Source organism: Salvelinus sp. IW2-2015, linkage group LG13, assembly GCF_002910315.2.
Source record: "Salvelinus sp. IW2-2015 linkage group LG13, ASM291031v2, whole genome shotgun sequence".
NCBI lineage: Eukaryota > Metazoa > Chordata > Actinopteri > Salmoniformes > Salmonidae > Salvelinus > Salvelinus sp. IW2-2015.
In genome coordinates, this window is record NC_036853.1 from 9,432,088 (window position 1) to 9,452,860 (window position 20,773).

Consider the following 20,773-nt stretch of genomic DNA (forward strand, 5'->3'; position numbering starts at 1 on the left):
AGTTATTTTCGGTCATAAGAGATGGTAGCAGCAACATTATGTACACAATAAGTTAAAAAAAAGTTACACCAAACACAAAAAAATAACAAAATAGCACAATCGGTTGGGAGAACGTTAAATGTCAGCCATGATCTTCGGCGCCAGGATACTATGAGCAACAACACTATAGTCTTCAAAGGGAGCCAAGCCACCATCTGTGGCCTTCCACTAAGGATGTGAGAGTTGCTGGGAGTAGTAACTGAGTAGGGAGCATCCCATCAAAGAGGATACCTCATGCCTCTATAACCGGTGTGATATTGCTAGCTAGTTAGTGATGCGTGCTAGGAGCGTTTCAATCGGTGACATCACTCGCTCTGAGACCTTGAAGTAGTTGTTTCCCTTGCTCTGCAAGGCTTCTGTGGAGCGATAGGTAACGATGCTTTGAAGGTGACTGTTGTCGATGTATGCAGAGGGTCCCTGGTTCAAGCCCAGGTTGGGGCGAGGAGAAGGACGGAAACAATGCTGTTACACCTCCTCCCTTCCCTCCACTCCCTCCCTCTACCACCAGCCTTCTCTATCTCTCTCCCTCCCTCTCTATATCTGCTTTGGGACTCCCACCCAACAGTGCCAGGTCCTGGGGATTAGTAATAACTTCTCCCAGGGACAAAAGAAAATCAGTCTCATTGTGTCTGTCTGTGGCCCCTGACCTCTGTGGTGCCTGCCTAGTGCCTACCTCTGGGCCGCAGTAAGGTCTTCCATTGACTATCTCCGGTGATGCATAGAGTGGGCTGCCACAGAACGTCTGCAGCAGTTTGTCCTTGTGGTAGAGGTTGGACAGTCCAAAGTCAGCAATCTGGTGGGAGACAGGGACACATTGAGGTTTGGTAAAACATCAAAAACATCAACATGGCATTGACAAGGTTACAGATTCTAAAAAAGAAAGTTGTCTAGTAGTGCCTCCATATCTAAGTAGCACTCAAAGTTACAGATTCAATTACAGATTCAAAGGTTACAATGTATGGACAAGAGTCTGTACAGTTGAATAAAAATGACTATTTATTACCTTAATGTTACAGTTTTCATCCAGTAGCACATTTTCCAGTTTCAAATCCCTGTGCACCACCCCATTCTGTAAAAGACAAACAGTCCATCCGTTGGCTCTAGAAGAAAAATCACTAGACCGATTGCCGGTCTGTACAGTAGGGGAGCGTTCATTCGCTGTTCGTTTGTTCGCTTGCTGGCGGTGAGGTGAGACCAAACTCCAGTGTTGTTCTCAGGGGATATAGTTAGAGTGGGCCAATTGGTCTAGTAGGTTTAATTGCCCTGCCTGGCTCTCTATCGTCTGTGTGTTGACATCTGTAGTGATTTCCCCTCTAACTCACCTCACATAAACAAGAGCCTATAATGATGGACCAGGATAATTTAGTGCCAGTCAAAAGTTTGGACACACCTACTCATTCAAGGGTTTTTCTCAATTTTTACTATTTTCTACATTGTAGAATAATAGTGAAGACATCAGAACTATGAAATAAAACATATGGAATCATGTAGTAAGCATGAAAGTGTTAAACAAATCAAAATATATTTTATATTTGAGATTCTTCAAAGTAGCCAACCTTTGCCTTTATTCCAGCTTTGCACACTCTTGGCATTCTCTCAACCAGCTTCATGAGGTAGTCACTTGGAATGCATTTCAATGAACAGGGGTGCCTGGTTCAAAGTGAATTTGTGGAATTTCTTTCCTTCTTAATGCGTTTGAGCCAATCAGTTGTGTTGTGACAAGGTAGGGGTGGTATACAGAAGATAGTCATATTTGGTAAAAGACCAAGCAAGAACAGCTCAAATAAGCAAAGAGAAATGACAGTACATCATTATTTTAAGACATCATGGTCAGAAAATGTCAAGAAATTTGAACGTTTCATCAAGTGCAGTTGCAAAAACCATCATGCGCTATGATGAAATTGGCTCTCATGAGTACTGCCACAAGAAAGGAATACCCAGAGTTACCTCTGCTGCAGAGGATAAGAGGATGAGTTCATTTGAATTAACTGCACCTTAGATTGCAGCCCGAATAAATGCTTCACAGAGTTCAAGTAACACACATCTCAACATCAACTGTTCAGAGGAGACTGCGTGAATCAGGCCTTCATGGTCGAATTGCTGCAAAGAAACCACTAAAGGACACCAATAAGAAGAGACTTGATTGGGCCAAGAAATTTGGTCTGATTTGGTCTGGACTGAGTCCACATTTGAGATCTTTGGTTCCAACCGTGGTGTCTTTGTGAGACGCAGAGTAGGTGAACGTATGATCTCCGCATGTGTGGTTCCCACCATAAAGCATGGAGGATGAGGTGTGATAGTGGGGGGGGGGGGGTGCTTTGCTGATGACACTGGACACTTTTTCAACAGGACAATGACCCAAAACACAGCTGTGTAAGGGCTATTTGACCAAGGAGATGAGATGGCCTCCACAATCACCCGACCTCAACCCAAATGAGATGGATTGGGATGAGTTGGACCGCACAGTGAAGTAAAAGCAGCCAACAAGTGTTCAGCACATGTGGGAACTCCTTCAAGACTGTTGGAAAATAATTGCTCATGAAGCTGGTTGAGAAAATGCCAAGAGTGTGCAAAGCTGTCTTCAATGCAAAAAGTGGCTACATTGAAGAATATAAAATATAAAATCTATTTTGATATATTTAACACTTTTTTGGTTACTACATGATTACATATGTGTTATTTCATAGTTCTGATGTCTTCACTATTATTCTACAATGTATAAAATAGTTAAAATTAAGAAAAACCCTTGAATGAGTAGGTGTTTCTAATCTTTTGACTGGTACTGTATCTTCTCACAAAAAAAGCAACTATGTTGTTTAGTGGCCCTTTCAAGGCATGCATTAACATGTGGTATACACACAGAAACAGGAAACACACACAGCCATTTCAGATCTGGAAGTGATGGGGTGACTTCACTACAGCTGTAACAGCCGGGCCTACACTGTACTGTGCGCCTCCAATTGGTTAGGATGTGATAGGGAACACATGTTCACATGCTTATAAATGGAGGGGATGAGGTGGGTCTAATCAGCACTCTCACAGTACACCTATATCACCCCACTACAATACACCATGGTACTCCACCCCTCAGTGCGGTTGCCCCTAGAGGCTCATCCCTACGCGCTGGCTGTGTGTCTGGTGCTCCCCCTTATGCTGGGAAGATGACATCATCCCATCCCAGCTGTGGAGATGATGACTAGTGGGGAGCCCACCCAAACATCCCCCATCCCTGGGGGACCATGGTTTAATGAGGGAGAGGAGAGGGGTGGGCTAGGATCCATGCTATGGGGGGGGGGGGGGGGGGGCCCTGGGGGAGCTATGAGGGGATCCAGGGATATGGAGTCATGACAACAGATGAGCTGGGACTGTGTGCACGATGGACAACACTGGTTTGTGTTAAGTCCCTTACAGTCCTCCTTAACACCAAGAGGCCACTAAAAGCATAGCTCATACTGCAGACTTCTTCTCTATGTGAGGAATATATACGGTTATAGTCATAAGGTTACGATATTTTGCCCTGCATCTGATTAGCAGAAATGTGTGGGTGTGTTTGTGCGTGCACGTGTGCACATTTCTCTGGAGAATTTTACCTTGTGACAGTGGTGCACGGCAGAGACTATCTGCCTGAAGAAGTGTCGCGTCTCTCTCTCGCTCAGGCGCCGGCGCTCACTGATATAGTCATACAGCTCACCCTTACTGGCGTACTCCATCACGATCACGATCTTGTCCTTGTTCTCAAACACTGGAGGAGAATGGACACACAGTTAGGATGGACAAACAGTTTGCATGGACAAACAGTTAGCAACCATTTGTTTCACAGCAGAGGTTTCATCATATTCATTCAGGAAGCGAAACAACTAACTTCATAGTTTCAGTGGACAGTATTTTGTTGAATAAATGAGAAGAGTACCCCTCCCAGTTTCAGAGCCAACTGGCTGTATTCACACTCTCTCTGCACTGCTTCTATGATTACATTACCAATCCCACCTCATGTGTCTGGCTTGAGTCTTAACAACACAACTGGGAGGGAGAGGGTGGGGGGGGTGTTTTAGTAACACCCAAACCCCTTGGAGAGGAGAAGGCGAAGAGAGAGCGAGAGGGAGAGAGGGAGAGAGCGAGGGAAAATAAGAGAAGAGCATGGTTAACAGAAGGTCCATAGTGTCATCCTGACCTGGACAGTAAATCAACATCTCATCATGTCACTAACTTTCACCAGTCTCATTTAAATTACAGGTTGTAATGCAGCAAAATAGGGAAAACGTCAAGGGGGATGAATACTTTTGCAAGGCACAGTATGTTGATATGTTTCAGTTTGCTGCCACATGAGTGTTTCACATTTGTCTCCAGCAATCATAAGGTCAAATAATTAAAACAATTGTCATTTATATTTACAATTCCCAAATCCAAACGGCTTAATCATTTAGCTAGCTCTTATCAATAGCTCTTATCAATAGCTCTTATCAATAGCTCTTATTAACTTGTAAATTACAGTGCATGGAGAATGGTGTTATTTCTATCGGAACAAAGAAAGTAGATGCTATTTCACTTGGAACTGACAGTTCGTTGGACCTTATTCATTGTTCCATCATGCATAACGGTGGTGGAATTACGAGGGAATTAAGTTAAGGTCAGAATACGGCCTATCTGTAGACACACCTCTGCCCCACCTTCCTTTCTGTTATCTCCACCCCAAAAGAATAGCTGGCTGAAACATTTGTTACTTCATGCCTCAGTTCAAGTTCAAGGTACGCATAGAGAGAAAAGTACATAAAAATTGAATTAAGTTCCATTTCCGCGTGCATTACTTGGGTAAGAGATAGGAACGCCATACAGACTAGACACAGGACAACCTGTCCTGTACTGTTCCACTATCTATCTAGCCTCCAATGTATCATTTCACCTACTGCCAGGGCATGTTGCTGACCCAACAGCAGTGCATCACATGGGGGATGAGAACTGTTAGTCAGGCGGAGAGAGAGGGGATGATGACACAACCATCGGCCATGTTCTTCTTATTGTCAGTGTATTTTCCCACACTACAGGGGCTCCAGGGGTGAAGGCCTAGTCAACTCTCTGCACCCATGAGTGAGCACCTTCACATGCCCACCCATCCCCTCTCCTCTCCTCCCACTCGCCCCTCCCTTTCAGAGAATAATCCTGTGGTAAAAACATGTTGATGTTGATTGATGGCAACCCTCCCTGATTGTGACTGCTCCGCTGGGCAGGACAGGCAGCACGGGAACCGGGCCAGTCGACCTGGGGGTTGGTTCTTATTGGCCGACGGAGCCGTGACCCGGGACGACCCTTCCGGCGATCCGTGGTGGGGGTCCGTTTGAGAGCCCAGCGTGGGCGCTCGTTACCTCTGACCCCTGCCCCTCGTGCCACCCTCCCCCATGATTCACTGGGGTAATTACCTGGCTTACATAATGGGGTGCCCTCTCTGTCCATCACTCACTCGGTCTTTGTTCAATAGGCCAGCAGGCCTCAGATCACACTAATTAGCACCCATTGTCCCAATGCCCTGCTCTGCTATCCGCTGGGTCCACTAGGCTAGGCCTCTGAGCTGTTAACATGGGGAGGCGGTTGCTAATCACTGTCTTAGCAGAGTTAGATAGAGGACAATGAAGTTATTAAGAAGCAGCTTTTATGTAAAAAAAAATAAGAAGAATTACTATATTTGAACATAAAAGCTAAAAAAAACACCCTGATAGTGTGTTAATGTCTGAAGTGAGGTCTTTAATATAAACATTTAGGAGCCATTTACACCTTTCCTACGCACTTATCAGTACTTGGCATTCAGACTTACCTGATTCAGTTGCGTAATGCGCTCTGCAGGTGTGGCTACCTTGCACGCACTGAATAAATTGCATTAAACTGCTGAAACCCCTCCCACTTGCTGGCCAACAGATTTTCTTGTGGAGTTTTCATTCAATAGGGTTTTCAGTCCATTTATCTTAAGAATTCCCTTTAAATACGGTGTGCATTTTAGTTTGAATTTTGTCAACAGACTCACTAGAATACAGTGCCTTGCAAAAGTATTCATCCCCCTTGACGTTTTTCCTATTTTGTTGCATTACAACCTGAAATTTAAATGGATTTTTATTTGGATTCCATGTAATGGACATACACAAAATAGTCCAAATTGGTGAAGTGAAATGAAAAAAAGAACTTGTTTCAAAAAATTCAATAAATAAATAAATGGAAAAGTGGTGCGTGCATATGTGTTCACCCCCTTTGCTATGAAGCCCCTAAATAAGATCTGGTGCAACCAATTACCTTCACATAATTAGATAAATAAAGTCCACCTGTGTGCAATCTAAGTGTCACATGATCTCAGTGTTCTGAAAGGCCCCAGAGTCTGCAACACCACTAAGCAAGGGGCACCACCAAGCAAGCGGCACCATGAAGACCAAGGAGCTCTCCAAACAGGTCAGGGACAAGTTGTGGAGAAGTACAGATCAGGGTTGGGTTATAAAAAAATATCAGAAACTTTGAACATCCCACGGAGCACTATTAATTCCAATTGTAAAAAAATGGAAAGAATATGGCACCAAATCAAATCAACAACAAACCTGCCAAGATAGGGCCACCAACCAAAACTCACAGACCAGGCAAGGAGGGCATTAATCAGAGAGGCAACAAAGAGACCAAAGATAACCCTGAAGGAGCTGCAAAGCTCCACAGCGGAGATTAGAGTATCTGTCCATAGGACCACTTTAAGCTATACACTCCACAAAGCTGGGTTGTATGGAAGAGTGGCCAGAAAAAAAGCCATTGCTTAAAGAAAAAAGGCATGCGGGAGACTCCCCAAACATATTGAAGAAGGTACTCTGGTCAGATGAGACTAAAATTGAGCTTTTTGGCCATCAAGGAAAACGCTATTTATGATGCAAACCCGACACCTCTCATCCCCCCGAGAACACCATTCCCACAGTGAAGGATGGTGTTGGCAGCATAATGCTGTGGGGATGTTTTTCATCGGCAGGGACTGGGAAACTGGTCAGAATTGAAGAAATGATGGATGGCACTAAATACAGGGAAATTCTTGAGGGAAACCTGTTTCAGTCTTCAAGAGATTTGAGACTGGGACGGAGGTTCACCTTCCAGCAGGACAATGACCCTAAGCATACTGCTAAAGCAACACTCAAGTGGTTTAAGGGGAAACATTTAAATGTCTTGGAATGGCCTAGTCAAATCCCAGAGCTCAATCCAATTGAGAATCTGTAGTATGACTTAAAGATTGATGTACACCAGAAGAACCCATCCAACTTGAAGGAACTGGAGCAGTTTTGCCTTGAAGAATGGGCAAAACATCCCAGTGGCTAGATGTGCCAAGCTTATAGAGACATGCCCCAAGAGACTTGCAGCTGTAATTGCTGCATAAGGTGGCTCTACAAAGTATTGACTTTGGGGGGTGAATAGTTCTGCAAGTTCAAGTTCTGTTTTTTGTGTTATTTCTTGTTTGTTTCACAATAAAACATATTTTGCATCTTAAAAGTGGTAAGCATGTTGTGTAAATAAATGATACAAACCCCACAAAAATCTATTTTAATTCCAGGTTGTAAGGCAACAAAATAGGAAAAATGCCAAGGGGGTGAATACTTTCGCCAACCACTGTATATGGAGAGAACGTTGAGAATATTAGGGATCAATGAAAGAATCCATCTAAATAGATCCATATTTGTCTCTGTTTCAGCACCAATTGGTAGATAAAAAATACTCTGATCTTGTAGATTATTTAGGGTTAGGAAAGTGTTTATTAATAATAAAAAACAGGTTTGGAGAGCATTTACACTAGACAGAAAGAAAACGGTGGTTTGAATCATTCTGAAAATTGCCACATTCAGTTCTTCAACTCATGTTAATATTGGAAGATTAGTGTACATAGAATTATAATAGACAGAATAGTGTACAACAGTAGGCTATACTATTGCTTGCACTAAGCATGAAACTGTGTGATGAAATGGTCAAATATTGCGCCGTGCGTGGGGTTCAAACTATTACGGCTTGGTCTGCTCCATAATGATTTAATTAGCCTATGTAGCACATGGAGATGTGCGAAGTTTACGCCTCATCCGAAAATGTCGCCACTTGCACCAGCGAATAGCTAGCTTTTCGGGTGGCGTCGACTGGTAAGACGCTTCAGGAGGGCGGTCACGTGTGCTAGCAAGGCAGAGATCCCGAGTTTGTGTCAGGTACGGGCCGAATCGGGAGGAAGAGGTACTCACAAAGCAAGCAGTGTGACGTCCTTTACACCTACGTCTTCAAAAAAATTTTGAACTGAACTGTTACTAATAATCCTCAGCAACAACCACACGGCCATGACAGCGTTTAGAGAGAAAGAAAATGAAGGTAAACTAAACAATATAATTAAATGGAAAGATAATTTAGGCAATACCAACTGTAGGAACTAACAGTAAATTGGCAGTTGAATATGTGTGGTTATTAGGTCTACTGACAGTCGATATTGATAGTGGCTAATAAACGTCCTCTCATTGTCAACTGCGTTTATTTTCAGCAAACTTAACATGTGTAAATATTTGTATGAACATAACAAGATTCAACAACTGAGACATAAGCTGAACAAGTTACACAGACATGTGACTAACAGAAATTGAATAATGTGTCCCTGAATAAAGGAGGTGGGGGTCAAAATCAAAAGTAACCACCAGCTGCATTAAGTACTGCAGTGCATCTTCTCCTCATGGACTGCACCAGATTTGCCAGTACTTCCTGTGAGATGTTACCCCACTCTTCCACCAAGGCACCTGCAAATTCCCAGACATTTCTGGGGGGGATAGCCCTAACCCTCACCCTCCGATCCAACAGGTCCCAGACATGCTCAATGGGATTGAGATCCGGGCTCTTCGCTGGCCATGGCAGAACACTGACATTCCTGTCTTACAGGAAATCACGCACAGAACGAGCAGTATGGCTGGTGGCATTGTCATGCTGTAGGGTCATGTCAGGATGAGCCTGGAGGAAGGGTACCACATCAGGGAGGAGGATGTCTTCCCTGTAACGCACAGCATTGAGATTGCCTGCAATGACAACAAGCTCAGCTCGATGATGCTGTGACACATCGCCCCAGACCATGACGGACCCTCCACCTCCAAATCAATCCCGCTCCAGAGTACAGGCCTCGGTGTAACGCTCATTCCTTTGACGATAAAAGCGAATCCAACCATCACCCCTGGTGAGACAAAACCGCAACTCGTCAGTGAAGTGTACTTTTTGCCAGTCCTGTCTGGTCCAGCGACGTTGTTGCCGGTGATGTCTGGTTAGGACCTGCCTTACAAGCCCTCAGTCCAGCCTCTCTCAGCCTATTGCGGACAGTCTGAGCACTGATGGAGGGATTGTGCATTCCTGGTGTAATTCGGGCAGTTGTTGTTGCCATCCTGTACTTGTCCCGCAGGTGTGATGTTCGGATGCACTGATCCTGTGCAGGTGTTGTTACACGTGGTCTGCCACTGCGAGGACAATCAGCTGTCCGTCCTGTCTCCCTGTAGCGCTGTCTTAGGCGTCTCACAGTACGGACATTGCAATTTATTGCCCTGGCCACATCTGCAGTCCTCATGCCTCCTTGCAGCATGCCTAAGGCACGTTCACGCAGATGAGCAGGGACCCTGGGCATCTTTCTTTTGGTGCTTTCAAAGTCAGTAGAAAGGCCTCTTTAGTGTTCTAAGTTTTAATAACTGTGACCTTAATTGCCTACCGTCTGTAAGCTGTTAGTGTCTTAACGACCGTTCCACAGTTGCATGTTCATTAATTGTTCATGGTTCATTGAACAAGCACGGGAACAGTGTTTAAACCCTTTACAATGGAGATCTGTGAAGTTATTTGGATTTTTACAAATTATCTTTGAAAGACAGGGTCCTGAAAAAAGGTGTTTATTTAACATGATAAAAATAGGAAACTGAGTAAGTTGGGGTAACCTATAATTAAGACATTCGAGAGTGCCCATTCTTGCAAGTTAAAAGGACTTACAATTTTAATTCGGCATAATGGCACAGCATTTCATAAACTTTACTGTGGGAAAGTTGATATGTTGATATGCTTCAGTTTACTGCCATATGCCTAGTTTCACATTTGTCTCCAGTGATAAGGTAAAATAGATATAAACAAGTGTCATATATTTACAATTCCCTAATCCAAACAGATTACTCATTTACCTCTTATCATGTTGTAAATTACAGTGCATCCACATACATGCTTAAGTTCAAGTTCAGAATACGTGTAGAGAGAAAAGTGCATTAAAAAAGAAATGACATTCTAACTACGAGTGCTTAACTCGGGTCAGAATTCCCCCATTAGTGTTTTGTCTTGTATTTTACATGGAGGGATAGTGACAGTACTCATAATGCAGTGCTTTTTCCATTCAAACCAGAAAATGAGTGGGAGGAGGGCTACCCCCTTGAAAATCTATCCTTTCTCAAAGTCCTGTCTTCTCTAAACCAGAGGGAGGTCCTTATCCCTGTCATGCCAGGCTTGTTTGACAGCCTATAAGTGTGCTGGGGGCAAATAGCATTACACAATACACTACACAAATAGATGACGTGAATACCATTTAAACTGAATGAACCAAATTGACTTTCAGGAAGTCCTCTCTGGAAAATGTTCCTTTAAGATCCAGTTATGAGGTTATGAATTGTGCTGGAAGTGACAAGCAAATGTGCTTAAAATGCTCACAGGCCTGCTGATGGATGCAGAATGGATGCAGAGCAGGAAAATCTCAACGCTGCACATCTGGTTCAGCTTTGTTCCACACAAGCAGTTGTCTGTTGACACGGGTGTTGCCGGATACACATACTGTATGGGCCTATACATTTGCAACACTTTTCTGGGCAGGGGCCAGCCCACAACGTAATCACTGGTTAAAGAGAAACACCAGAAATCAGGCAACCTCTCTAAAAAATTGACCAGCAATGGTTGGTAGCAGACAGAGGGGCAGGCTGCACTTAACCCCAACTCCTTATAGGCTAGTTTACAGGAGGGAGCAGCACCCCAACTCCTTATAGGCTAGTTTACAGGAGGGAGCAGCACCCCAACTCCTTATNTTATAGGCTAGTTTACAGGAGGGAGCAGCACCCCAACTCCTTATAGGATAGTTTACAGGAGGGAGCAGCACCCCAACTCCTTATAGGATAGTTTATAGGAGTGTTCTCCTAATCAGCCTTTCAGACACATAGAAACAAAGTTGAACCATAGCAACCACAACACGCACTGAAGACCGGCAAGTTGCCATGACAAATAGCACCGTTTGACTGTTTGTTGGGCCAATAAAGATTGACAGACTTTGAACCCAATCAAAGCAGTGTCATAAGTCAACCTGTTTAAGCAGTGTTGTTAGATCAACAGTTCTGATGACGTGAGATATAAAAACAGACACTAGATCTGATTTACCACGTCTACGTGCTTTAGGTTCAACTGCCCTTTGAGATGGAGGTTCATTTGTGGGTCAAACTGGTGATGGAAATTGTAAGGTAACGTCACCTCCATCAACATTCTCTGTAAATCACACTTCCCCTCTCAAACTGAGATGTGGGGTCAAACCAAAAGAGCAGATATGCAACACACAATATGAGTGAAGCCTTTGACTTCTGGAGGGTTGTCTAGTGCAGGGTTTCCTACATTTTTCACTCAGGTCCCCCTTCCAATATTGGGGAAAATATCGCGCCCCCATTGCTCGTGCGCGCCACGTCTTTTTCTATGGGCACAAGCACTGTTCATGACACAAAGTGTTCACACCCCTCTTGTTGGCGGAGATTTCTTGCAATTCTATACATTTTGCTATGTCTAATGCTAATGTGTATTCATGTGATATTTGAGTGACTCAAACATTACAACAAAATCTATGGGTTAAAAAACCTAGCGAAAAAATGCTAGCTGACATGGGCTCGTAGATCTGGACATTTCTGACAAGTTATAAATAGCTCTCTAAGGTATGCAATGACTGACATGACAAGAAGAACTGATGATGCACTACCCAATTTAGAAATTGCACCTTGTGCATTCTACTATCAGAACTTTCAAGAGTAAGTTGAAAGCCGGACTGAGTTCCTAAAAACATATATAAAATAATAATAATAATTACAGTTTGGGAACCACTGGTCTAGTGGGACAGATATACTGTATGCCGAGGCGGCTTTAGCATGAGCTAAGGGCCTCTCCTCCCTGTCCATATCTATGGAGCCTGGCTCAGGGTTAGTGGGGTGGGGTTAGCCTCCTCTCTCTCCCCCTCTCCTCCCTGTGCATATCTGTGGAGTCAAACTCAGGGTTAGCCTCCTCTCTCTCCCTCTCTCCCTATCCATAACTGTGGAGTCAGACTCAGGGTTAGCAGGGTAGAGTTAGTCTCCTCTCTCTCCCTCTACTGCCCTCAGTCTCAGTCTGGCTCCCAGCTGGAGATCTCTCTAAGTACCAGCAGATGTCTGGCCCTGAGATCAAGACCAGGGAAGACATAAGAAGAGGCCTCTCAGATGTGGGAGAGAGAGGCAAACCTCACGGACACCCCCCTGACACACAAAACACACACACACACACACACACACACACACACACACACACACACACACACACACACACACACACACACACACACACACACACACACACACACACACACACACACACACACACACACACCACATACACTCTCTGAAAGACATCCAGAAACGCACATGTGCAGCCACACACAGACACACACAGACACACACACAATGGATCCACTCTCTGGCTGGGCTCAGATAAAGAAGAAAAGATAAGTAACATCCAAAAACTGAGGTCGGATCTTATTATGACATCTGCTTGTCATAACATGACAGTCCTACAGCGGGACGAGGCTGGGGGAGGGAGAGAGAGAGTGAATTTGGTGTGTGTGTGTGTGTGTGTGGGTGTGTGGTGTGTGTGTGTGTGTGTGTGTGTGTGTGTGTGTGTGTGTGTGTGTGTGTGTGTGTGGTTGTGTGTGTGTGTGTGTTTGTGTGTTGTGTGTGTGTGTGTGTTGTGTGTGTGTTGTGTGTGTGTTGTGTGGACAGAGACCCACCTTCATTAATAGAGATGATGTGGGGGTGTTTTAGGGATGACATGATCTCTATCTCCCTGCGGATGTGAACCATATTCCTGATCATCCTTGATCTTCTCCTTCCGGATGGACTTGATAGCCACCTGAGGACAGAGAGGACAGACACGTGTTCTTGTCAGTTAAAGTGGACTAACAATCACATGGATACAAGTATGACAAAATGACTAGTGGGGTAGGTCAATCAAAATCAGCAATACCTCCAAACTGATTGTGATGATGAACCAACTCAGGTGAGTCAACACACCCACACAGCAAATCACAGACAACTAATCACAGTGATCGCACATCAGCAAACACATTTGGACAGCCAGGGAATGAAGAACACTCTGTTGACCATTGCAAAATGTCTTACATAACATAATCTAAATGAATACTCTCTGAACCTCCTCAACCACATAACGCTCCTCCCCAGAGCCCTATAGTGACCTGCCCACTGTGACCTCTGACCTCTACTCTCCCATTTATCCAGTCCACACAGACAGGAGTGGGTCAATTGACTGAGAGACACAGAGACTCAGTCATCACAGTCATCACAGGCTCTTGCTGTGTAATTTACTGTCTCTTTAGAGGAGAAAATGAAGGTGCTCTCTGAGGAAAAACAACTTGGCACGTGGTGCAGTAATGGAGGACTCCTTTGTACTGTGTTCACCCTGGTATTAACAGACAGCTTGGTCTCTCAAAGTCTGTGATGTGTGTGTGTGTGTGTGTGTGTGTGTGTGTGTGTGTGTGTGTGTGTGTGTGTGGGGGGGCGGGGCAACTCCCCCAAACCTGACCCCAGTCTTATGGATATATCAGGTAGCACATCAAGAAGAATAGGGGGTTTCTGTGCTGTGGGTTTCCATGGCAACTGCAACTCCTGGCAGTGTATGTGTGTGTCCCAGCAGGGGAAGTGGATTGATGATCGAGCTGAACCTTCTAAACTAGTCCATGAAGACACTACGAGTGACTGGCAAACAGATGGTGTTGATTTATACCATACCGCTCACAAACACTTACACACATCGTACAGTGTGTAGGCCTACATCTACATCAGAGAGCTAATAATATTATTATCATCATATAATATAAACTCCACTAGGGCTGACCCCATTTAGTCCACTGGTCAAATTTAGTGGACTAATCCATTGTGGAGGCCACGGGGATGACACAACAGTATCACCAATAGTACATCTACCGGTAATTACCATCATTTCTAATCTACATTGTTTGTTTACCGTAATTTGTGTTAATGCATTCAATCTATTATTATTACAGTCTTACCGTTGTCATTGTCGAAGTGGACATCTTGTTTGCAGAGTGCACAACCCAGGCTACACTTGTGAGAAAAAAAGTGATGGTTTATTTCATTCCAATTACGAATTGTTCAGTAAGGATGTGCAACTGATTACGCCTAGAAGTAGGCCTAGGCTACCTGGCCTGCGCGCAAATGTAGGCTTATAAATTGTGCCCATTTGGGGATCTGATAGTATTTTTGATTGTCCTAACTCAACACCACTAATGAGCGGTGGAACTTCTCAAAGTAATTTCTTCTTCACCTCAAACAGCAAGTAAACAAAGTCTGTTTTTACATCATTTCAGAATGACAATAGTTCCTCAATGTAGCCTATTTGAAAAATCTTTCCAGCTCCTTCCCTTTCGATAACCACTCAGCATGAAAGGGGGGAAAAATGTCATGCTCTGATCTGGTGGAAACCACATAAAATAGGTCTACCTGATTACTTCGTATGTCTGTCCGGAGCTCACTGACACAGGAAAATTTGAGGGCTCAGAATACTTTATACAATGTTGCAAGTTTGTTAGAGAAAGTTTCACTCTGGACCAAGTTGATAGTTCATACTTTTGTTTCAAGTTCCTTGCAGACAAGCCATGTGTAGCCAATGTGATATTTTCTAACTGCAGGCTGCAATGTTTCTATTTGATGGCTTTATGTAGGCTATTTTTACATTGTTGGCAATGGCAATAGAAGTTACTTTTAGATTTGTATAATTTTCATTTAGGTTTAGATAAATTGGAACTCCAAATGGAAAAGGTTGCCGACCACTGGTGTAGCCTATTACCGACAACTTCGGGAGCGTAATGGCAGAATCTGCAAAGGCCAGCAGCAGCAGGAGGAAGAGGAAGAGAGTTTCTTTCTTCTGGTTAGGCTCTCTTGAGTAATTTGTGTCTTAATTATTTAATCACACTGTGCTCAAAGCATCAGACAAGCTCAGTAGCCTACATATAGTTGATTTTATTAAAACACATAAGGTGTGTCTATATATGGAAAAGTACATGTTTTAAAATTTCAACCAGTGGATTGGTCGAAAGAACATACCACTCTTGGTCGACCAATATTTGTTTTAGTCGCAGACAGCCCTAGAATTCACTAATACGAAACATCCAGGTTTGAGCCCCATGGATTATTCTTACTACTGTATACTTGTACTGTATATTAATTTAGACTGCCTCTGTTAGCTAGGGAGGACAAAAACTTTCCTTACTAAGATAAAGGTCCATTACAGTGAAGGCCAGTTCTACTCCAGGGCCAGGCACGAGTAGAAACCACATACAGTCACTGTTCCAAGCTAATTACGGTGTACCTTAATAAAAATAACCCAGGTCGGAAAACTCCTCATCCAGAGCATGACTTGATTACATAGAATAAAAAATATATATACGTATTAACAAGTAAAGGCCCTGTTTTGTTTTCACATGCTGAGTGGTAGTCTTTAGTCTGTTAATTAATCACTGGTCTTTATTGTAAGTGTTGTACCTCCATTGTTTTGTGTTTTCCATTACCTCATGGGGTCATCAACAGCAATAGTACTGTATTCATGTCATGCCAAATCCTAAACTAGTAGGACTGTAAGCCCACAGTCTGTCTCCATGTGAAGCAGCACACTGTCTGCACTGCAGGTCACTTTTTTCACATTTGCGTTTTTTTATTTAAAAGTAAGAGGGTGTGGTTTAAGTTCCTATAAAAATGCAGTACAGGAGAAGGTAGTCTACCTGGAGACGGTACGGTATCAATTCACAAAGGTCTGACATGACCCTAAAGCACGTGTCAAACTCATTCCACGACGTGCTGAGTGTCTGCGGGTTTTCGCTCCACCCTTGTACTTGATTGATGTATTAAGGTCACTGATCAGTAAGGAACTCCCCTCACCTGATTGTCTAGGTCATAATTGGAAGGAAAGAACTAAAACCCGCAAACACTCGGCCCTCCATGGAATGAGTTGGACACACCTGCCCTAAAGTCATGGGTACAGTGGTGTGTGTGTGGGGTTTAATTTCTACAGAGATATGTGGACGGGTTGAACTTTCTCATGGCAGATAGTACAGTAGAGTACAGTATCAACAGGCCCTGCTCTTTGACCCTCAAATTAGACTGTTTGTAAACTCATTAGCTTAGAGAGACAGCATCCCAACAATACAGAGAGCAGACAAAGAGATCCACCCCTCCATCCGCCTAGGCTCATCTTTTATTCCCCTGGGATCCTGTATTGTAGTGGGTCACTAAACATGCAGGCCTGTAGATTAGAGCTGGGCGATATGGACAAAATCCATATAGTGGTAAATTGCCTGAATTGATACGATAATGATAAATAAAAACTAGCTCATTTTCCCCCAACATCGGACACCCCCTAACTTCAGACTCTCTCCAGCGGTTGGAAGATTAAATCACCTCGAGTTCAACATTTAAATGGCCTAGAAAATAACGGTACATTTTGCTAGCTGACCACCAATTTTCATTGCAGTTTATGTAAATTAAGTTAGGTTTTGATTGTTTCCAAAAAGTAATATATATACACATTGTGGGACACGCTGTATATTGTAAAATTTGACTGCCGACAGACCACACATCATTTAATATCCAACTTTTGACCTAAATTATTCCTATTAATTTATATGTTAGTATTAAACTATTATATACTTTCTCAAAACATCCTATTAATCTGTAAAACAAATAATGAGACATTATTTGGTTACAACACTGAAGAAGATGTTGGTGGAAAACCATTTATAAGAGTCTACAGGAGGGCGCACCGGGCTACGCAATGAAAAGTTGATAGGCAAGTCATTTTTTTTTACAGGAAGGCTAGCCAACTAGTCAACTATCTAGTAAACACTTTGGATACGAGGTTGGTGTCTCTTTTTTGAACAAAATAACTGTAATTGAACAAAATAGTAAGGTGGCAAATAACTGGGGACCGTATGCCGATAATACAGGACGTATTTTTTTGCTAAACCGCTTATCAAAAAGCTGATAGTAGTAGTATTTCCACTGAAATGTCAAACATGCTAATTGCTAATCCATTAGCTAACATTTTTACGACATTAATAATCACAAAACATTGATTAAATGCTGATCACAAGATAACACTGTTGAAGGTAATATGTTTCTTAAATGCTGTTGAAAATGCCGATAATTTGGGGTGCTACGCTATAATTTTATAACATGAATGTGCACCACAGTCTATTTTGTATTATCCTTTAAACTATTTCCCTAGTATAGGCTACTTATCGTAATGAACGATATCAGCAAAATGCCTGCGATAAGTGATCAGCATGGTTGGTGTCGATCATTTTCGGTTTATTGTCCCAGCTCTACTGTGAATCATCCATTTGCCAGCTGGCTGTCACAGTATAGTGCAGCCCTGCGCTTGTCTTTAAGTGGTGGGCTATTACTGTCAGTCAAACAGATCGCTGCCCTGCCGGCCTGGCTCAGCCAGCCTCTGCCAGGTACACTCCTCCTGCTAGGCTGTGTGCTGCAGTGTGTTTGATGTGAGAGGCCACGCTCCGCTCCACTAGAGCCTGACAGCGGCCGGTGTTTTCTCAGCCCATTAAAATAGATGAGGTATACATCACAAGTTCCCGCTTTCTCTCTGAAGATCATGTTCATGTGTGTGGATGGAGAGAGAGATAGTGTGTGTGTATTAGGGGAGTTGACAATAGCAGGGAGGACCCTATGACTGATTACGAGAGCAGAGCCATCTCTCAGTGTAGTATGTTTACCACAGAGCCAGAGAGAAGAAGAAAGAATGCTGATAACTTCACGACTACCGCCAATAACAGTGAATCTATGTATTTTTCTCCTCCCAGTTAATCCTCACTGAATCCACTGTTTGGGGTGAGGTAATCTAGTGCTTTAAACTCATATTCATGTGACTTTGTAACCCCTTAAGTGAAGCCCACCCCTACCATTATGGTGGAGTTCTCTTTAAACTGCTCTCCCTTCCCTCCATCCTTCCCCTACTCCCTCCTCCTTTCTCCCTACCTTTCTACCTCTCCCTACCTCACCCACCAAACCCTCCCTCTTCCCCTTTCTCCCTCCCTCCTTCCTCCCCTCCCTCTGCTTTGGACCCCCACAGGATATTAACTTTCCATCCCTGTCTCATTTCCTGCTGGGGATGGCCTTTCATGTGTCACTGCTCCCTCTGGGCCCTGCTGTCACCACAACCTTTTCAGGAACACACACCCACCCACGACACCAGCCTCACAACGTGCGACACCCATAACATGCAAGCACCACACACAAACCACCACACACACACACCACACACAGTCACACCACACCACACACACCGCCTCACCACACCACACACACACACACACACACACACACACACACACACACACACACACACACACACCACACACACACCACACACACACACACACACACACACACACACACACACCACCACACACAAACACCACACACACCCCTCCGTATTGGCAACATCTACAGCATTACAAATGCACATGAGCTGTGCAAGAGTCAGAATTGCATACACATTTACATTTGCACATCCAAGCTCATGCCCACATACAGTGTCCAATCAGACCAGACATACAGTAGTCCAATCACCAGATATACAGTAGTCCAATCAGACCAGATATACAGTTGTCCAATCAGACCAGATATACAGTTGTCCAATCAGCCCAGATATACAGTTTTCCAATCAGAAAATACATACAGTTGTCAATCAGACCAGATATACAGTTGTCCAATCAGACAAGATATACAGTTGTCCAATCAGAAAATATACAGTTGTTCCAATCAGACCAGATATACAGTTGTCCAATCAGACCAGATATACAGTTGTCCAATCAGAAAAGACATACAGTTGTCCAATCAGACAAGTATACAGTTGTCCAATCAGACCAGATATACAGTAGTCCAATCGAAAGACATACCAGTAGTCAATCAGACAAGATATACAGTTAGTCCAATCAGAAAAGCATACAGTCGTCCAATCAGCCCAGATATACAGTAGTCCAACAGACCAACGCATACAGTATGAGAACAGACAGACTGACTTTCCATCCAAACCAAGCAGCCAACACACACAAGAGAAGGGTTTGCAGATCCCTATGTCTACAGGCTCAGTCACTTTCACTAACACATATGTTTCATGCACCCACACATCTAATCAATGTCTCTTTAATGACAAGTCTTCCAGCTTCTCACACACACACCACGCCGCCACACGCAAGCACACACACAAGCCCACACAACACACTCTCTCAATCTCTTTCCCCTTCTGCTTCTTCTCATTTAGTCTAGCTTTTTTAAAGAAGCCGGCACGCCAACCAGGGAAAGTAGAACAGCAGAGCCAGAGCAGAGGGATTGCATAACGGTCTGTGCACCTGCTTTTAATCTCTATCATATGGACACCAGAGGCTCTTTAGGCCCAGGGACAGTGTAACAGCGCTCTCTAACACAGCCAGGCCAGACACAGCACACTCTGGCCACAGTCTGATCTGTACACTACCTCTCTCTCTCTCTCTCTTCTCTCTCTCTCCTCCTTCTCTCTCTCTCTCTTCTCTCTCTCTCTCCCGTCTCTTCTCGATCGGTCTCTCTCTCTCTCTCTCTCTCTGTGTCTCTGTCTGGGTGATGCTTAACCGAATGTACTCAAGTGTTGATTTACAAAGGGCCCATGGCCACTTGTACTGCTAATAATGTTGTGACACATTCAATGGAAATGGTTCAGGTTGATTTATTATTAGCTCAACACTGTTCCAGGATCAGCTCTGCTGCCTGGCATTTGAAATGGAACCATTTAGGGCTGGAGAACTAAGCTAGGCCAGGCTCACTGATAGAGGAGGAATGCATGGGGATCAGGGAATACCATCACTCCATACATTTCTAGAATGATGTCAGGGCATGTGGAGATGGCAATGACATACAAAGTGGTATTGCAGAGGTTATTAAGGGATATAACATAATAGCCTAAAAATGTCACAAGATGTGATTAGGCTACTTAAACAGACCCAAACACACCCTTCATTTTCAAAACACCCAAGCACCCTGTGTGTTTAATGAGTGGAGAAATGTGTTATAAAGCACTGGCTGCCATAAAGCACCAGTCACCAGGCAGGCAGGCTGGAGGAGCTATTTGAGCTATGGGTTTATGGTGCCCCCACCAAGCATGCATGTGTGTGTCAGGAGCGTTGGACATGCTGACCCTACTGAGTTTTCCTTCTGGCATTCTGAATCTGAACACACATATGGAAAGTTCATCTCATTCTGCCAATGGGGAACATGGGTCAAATTCTGCAGCAGGAGGAAAAATCTGGTCTCCAAGTATGGTGCATGAGGGCAGATGGCGAGCATTCAATGACAAAAAAAGTCATAGAGAAACATGAAGAACATATTGATCAAAACAGCAC

General features: G+C 43.8%; 1 protein-coding gene across 1 annotated transcript in view; it reads right to left on the reverse strand.

Moving 5' to 3' along the window:
- Nucleotides 1-20,773, reverse strand: part of LOC111972077 (NUAK family SNF1-like kinase 1) — a 34,823-nt gene that overhangs the window by 12,106 nt on the left and 1,944 nt on the right. The window contains 5 exon segments of the mRNA XM_023998919.2: nt 713-832; nt 1,043-1,108; nt 3,630-3,781; nt 13,079-13,151; nt 13,153-13,200. Coding sequence (XP_023854687.1) covers nt 713-832; nt 1,043-1,108; nt 3,630-3,781; nt 13,079-13,151; nt 13,153-13,200 — 459 coding nt within the window.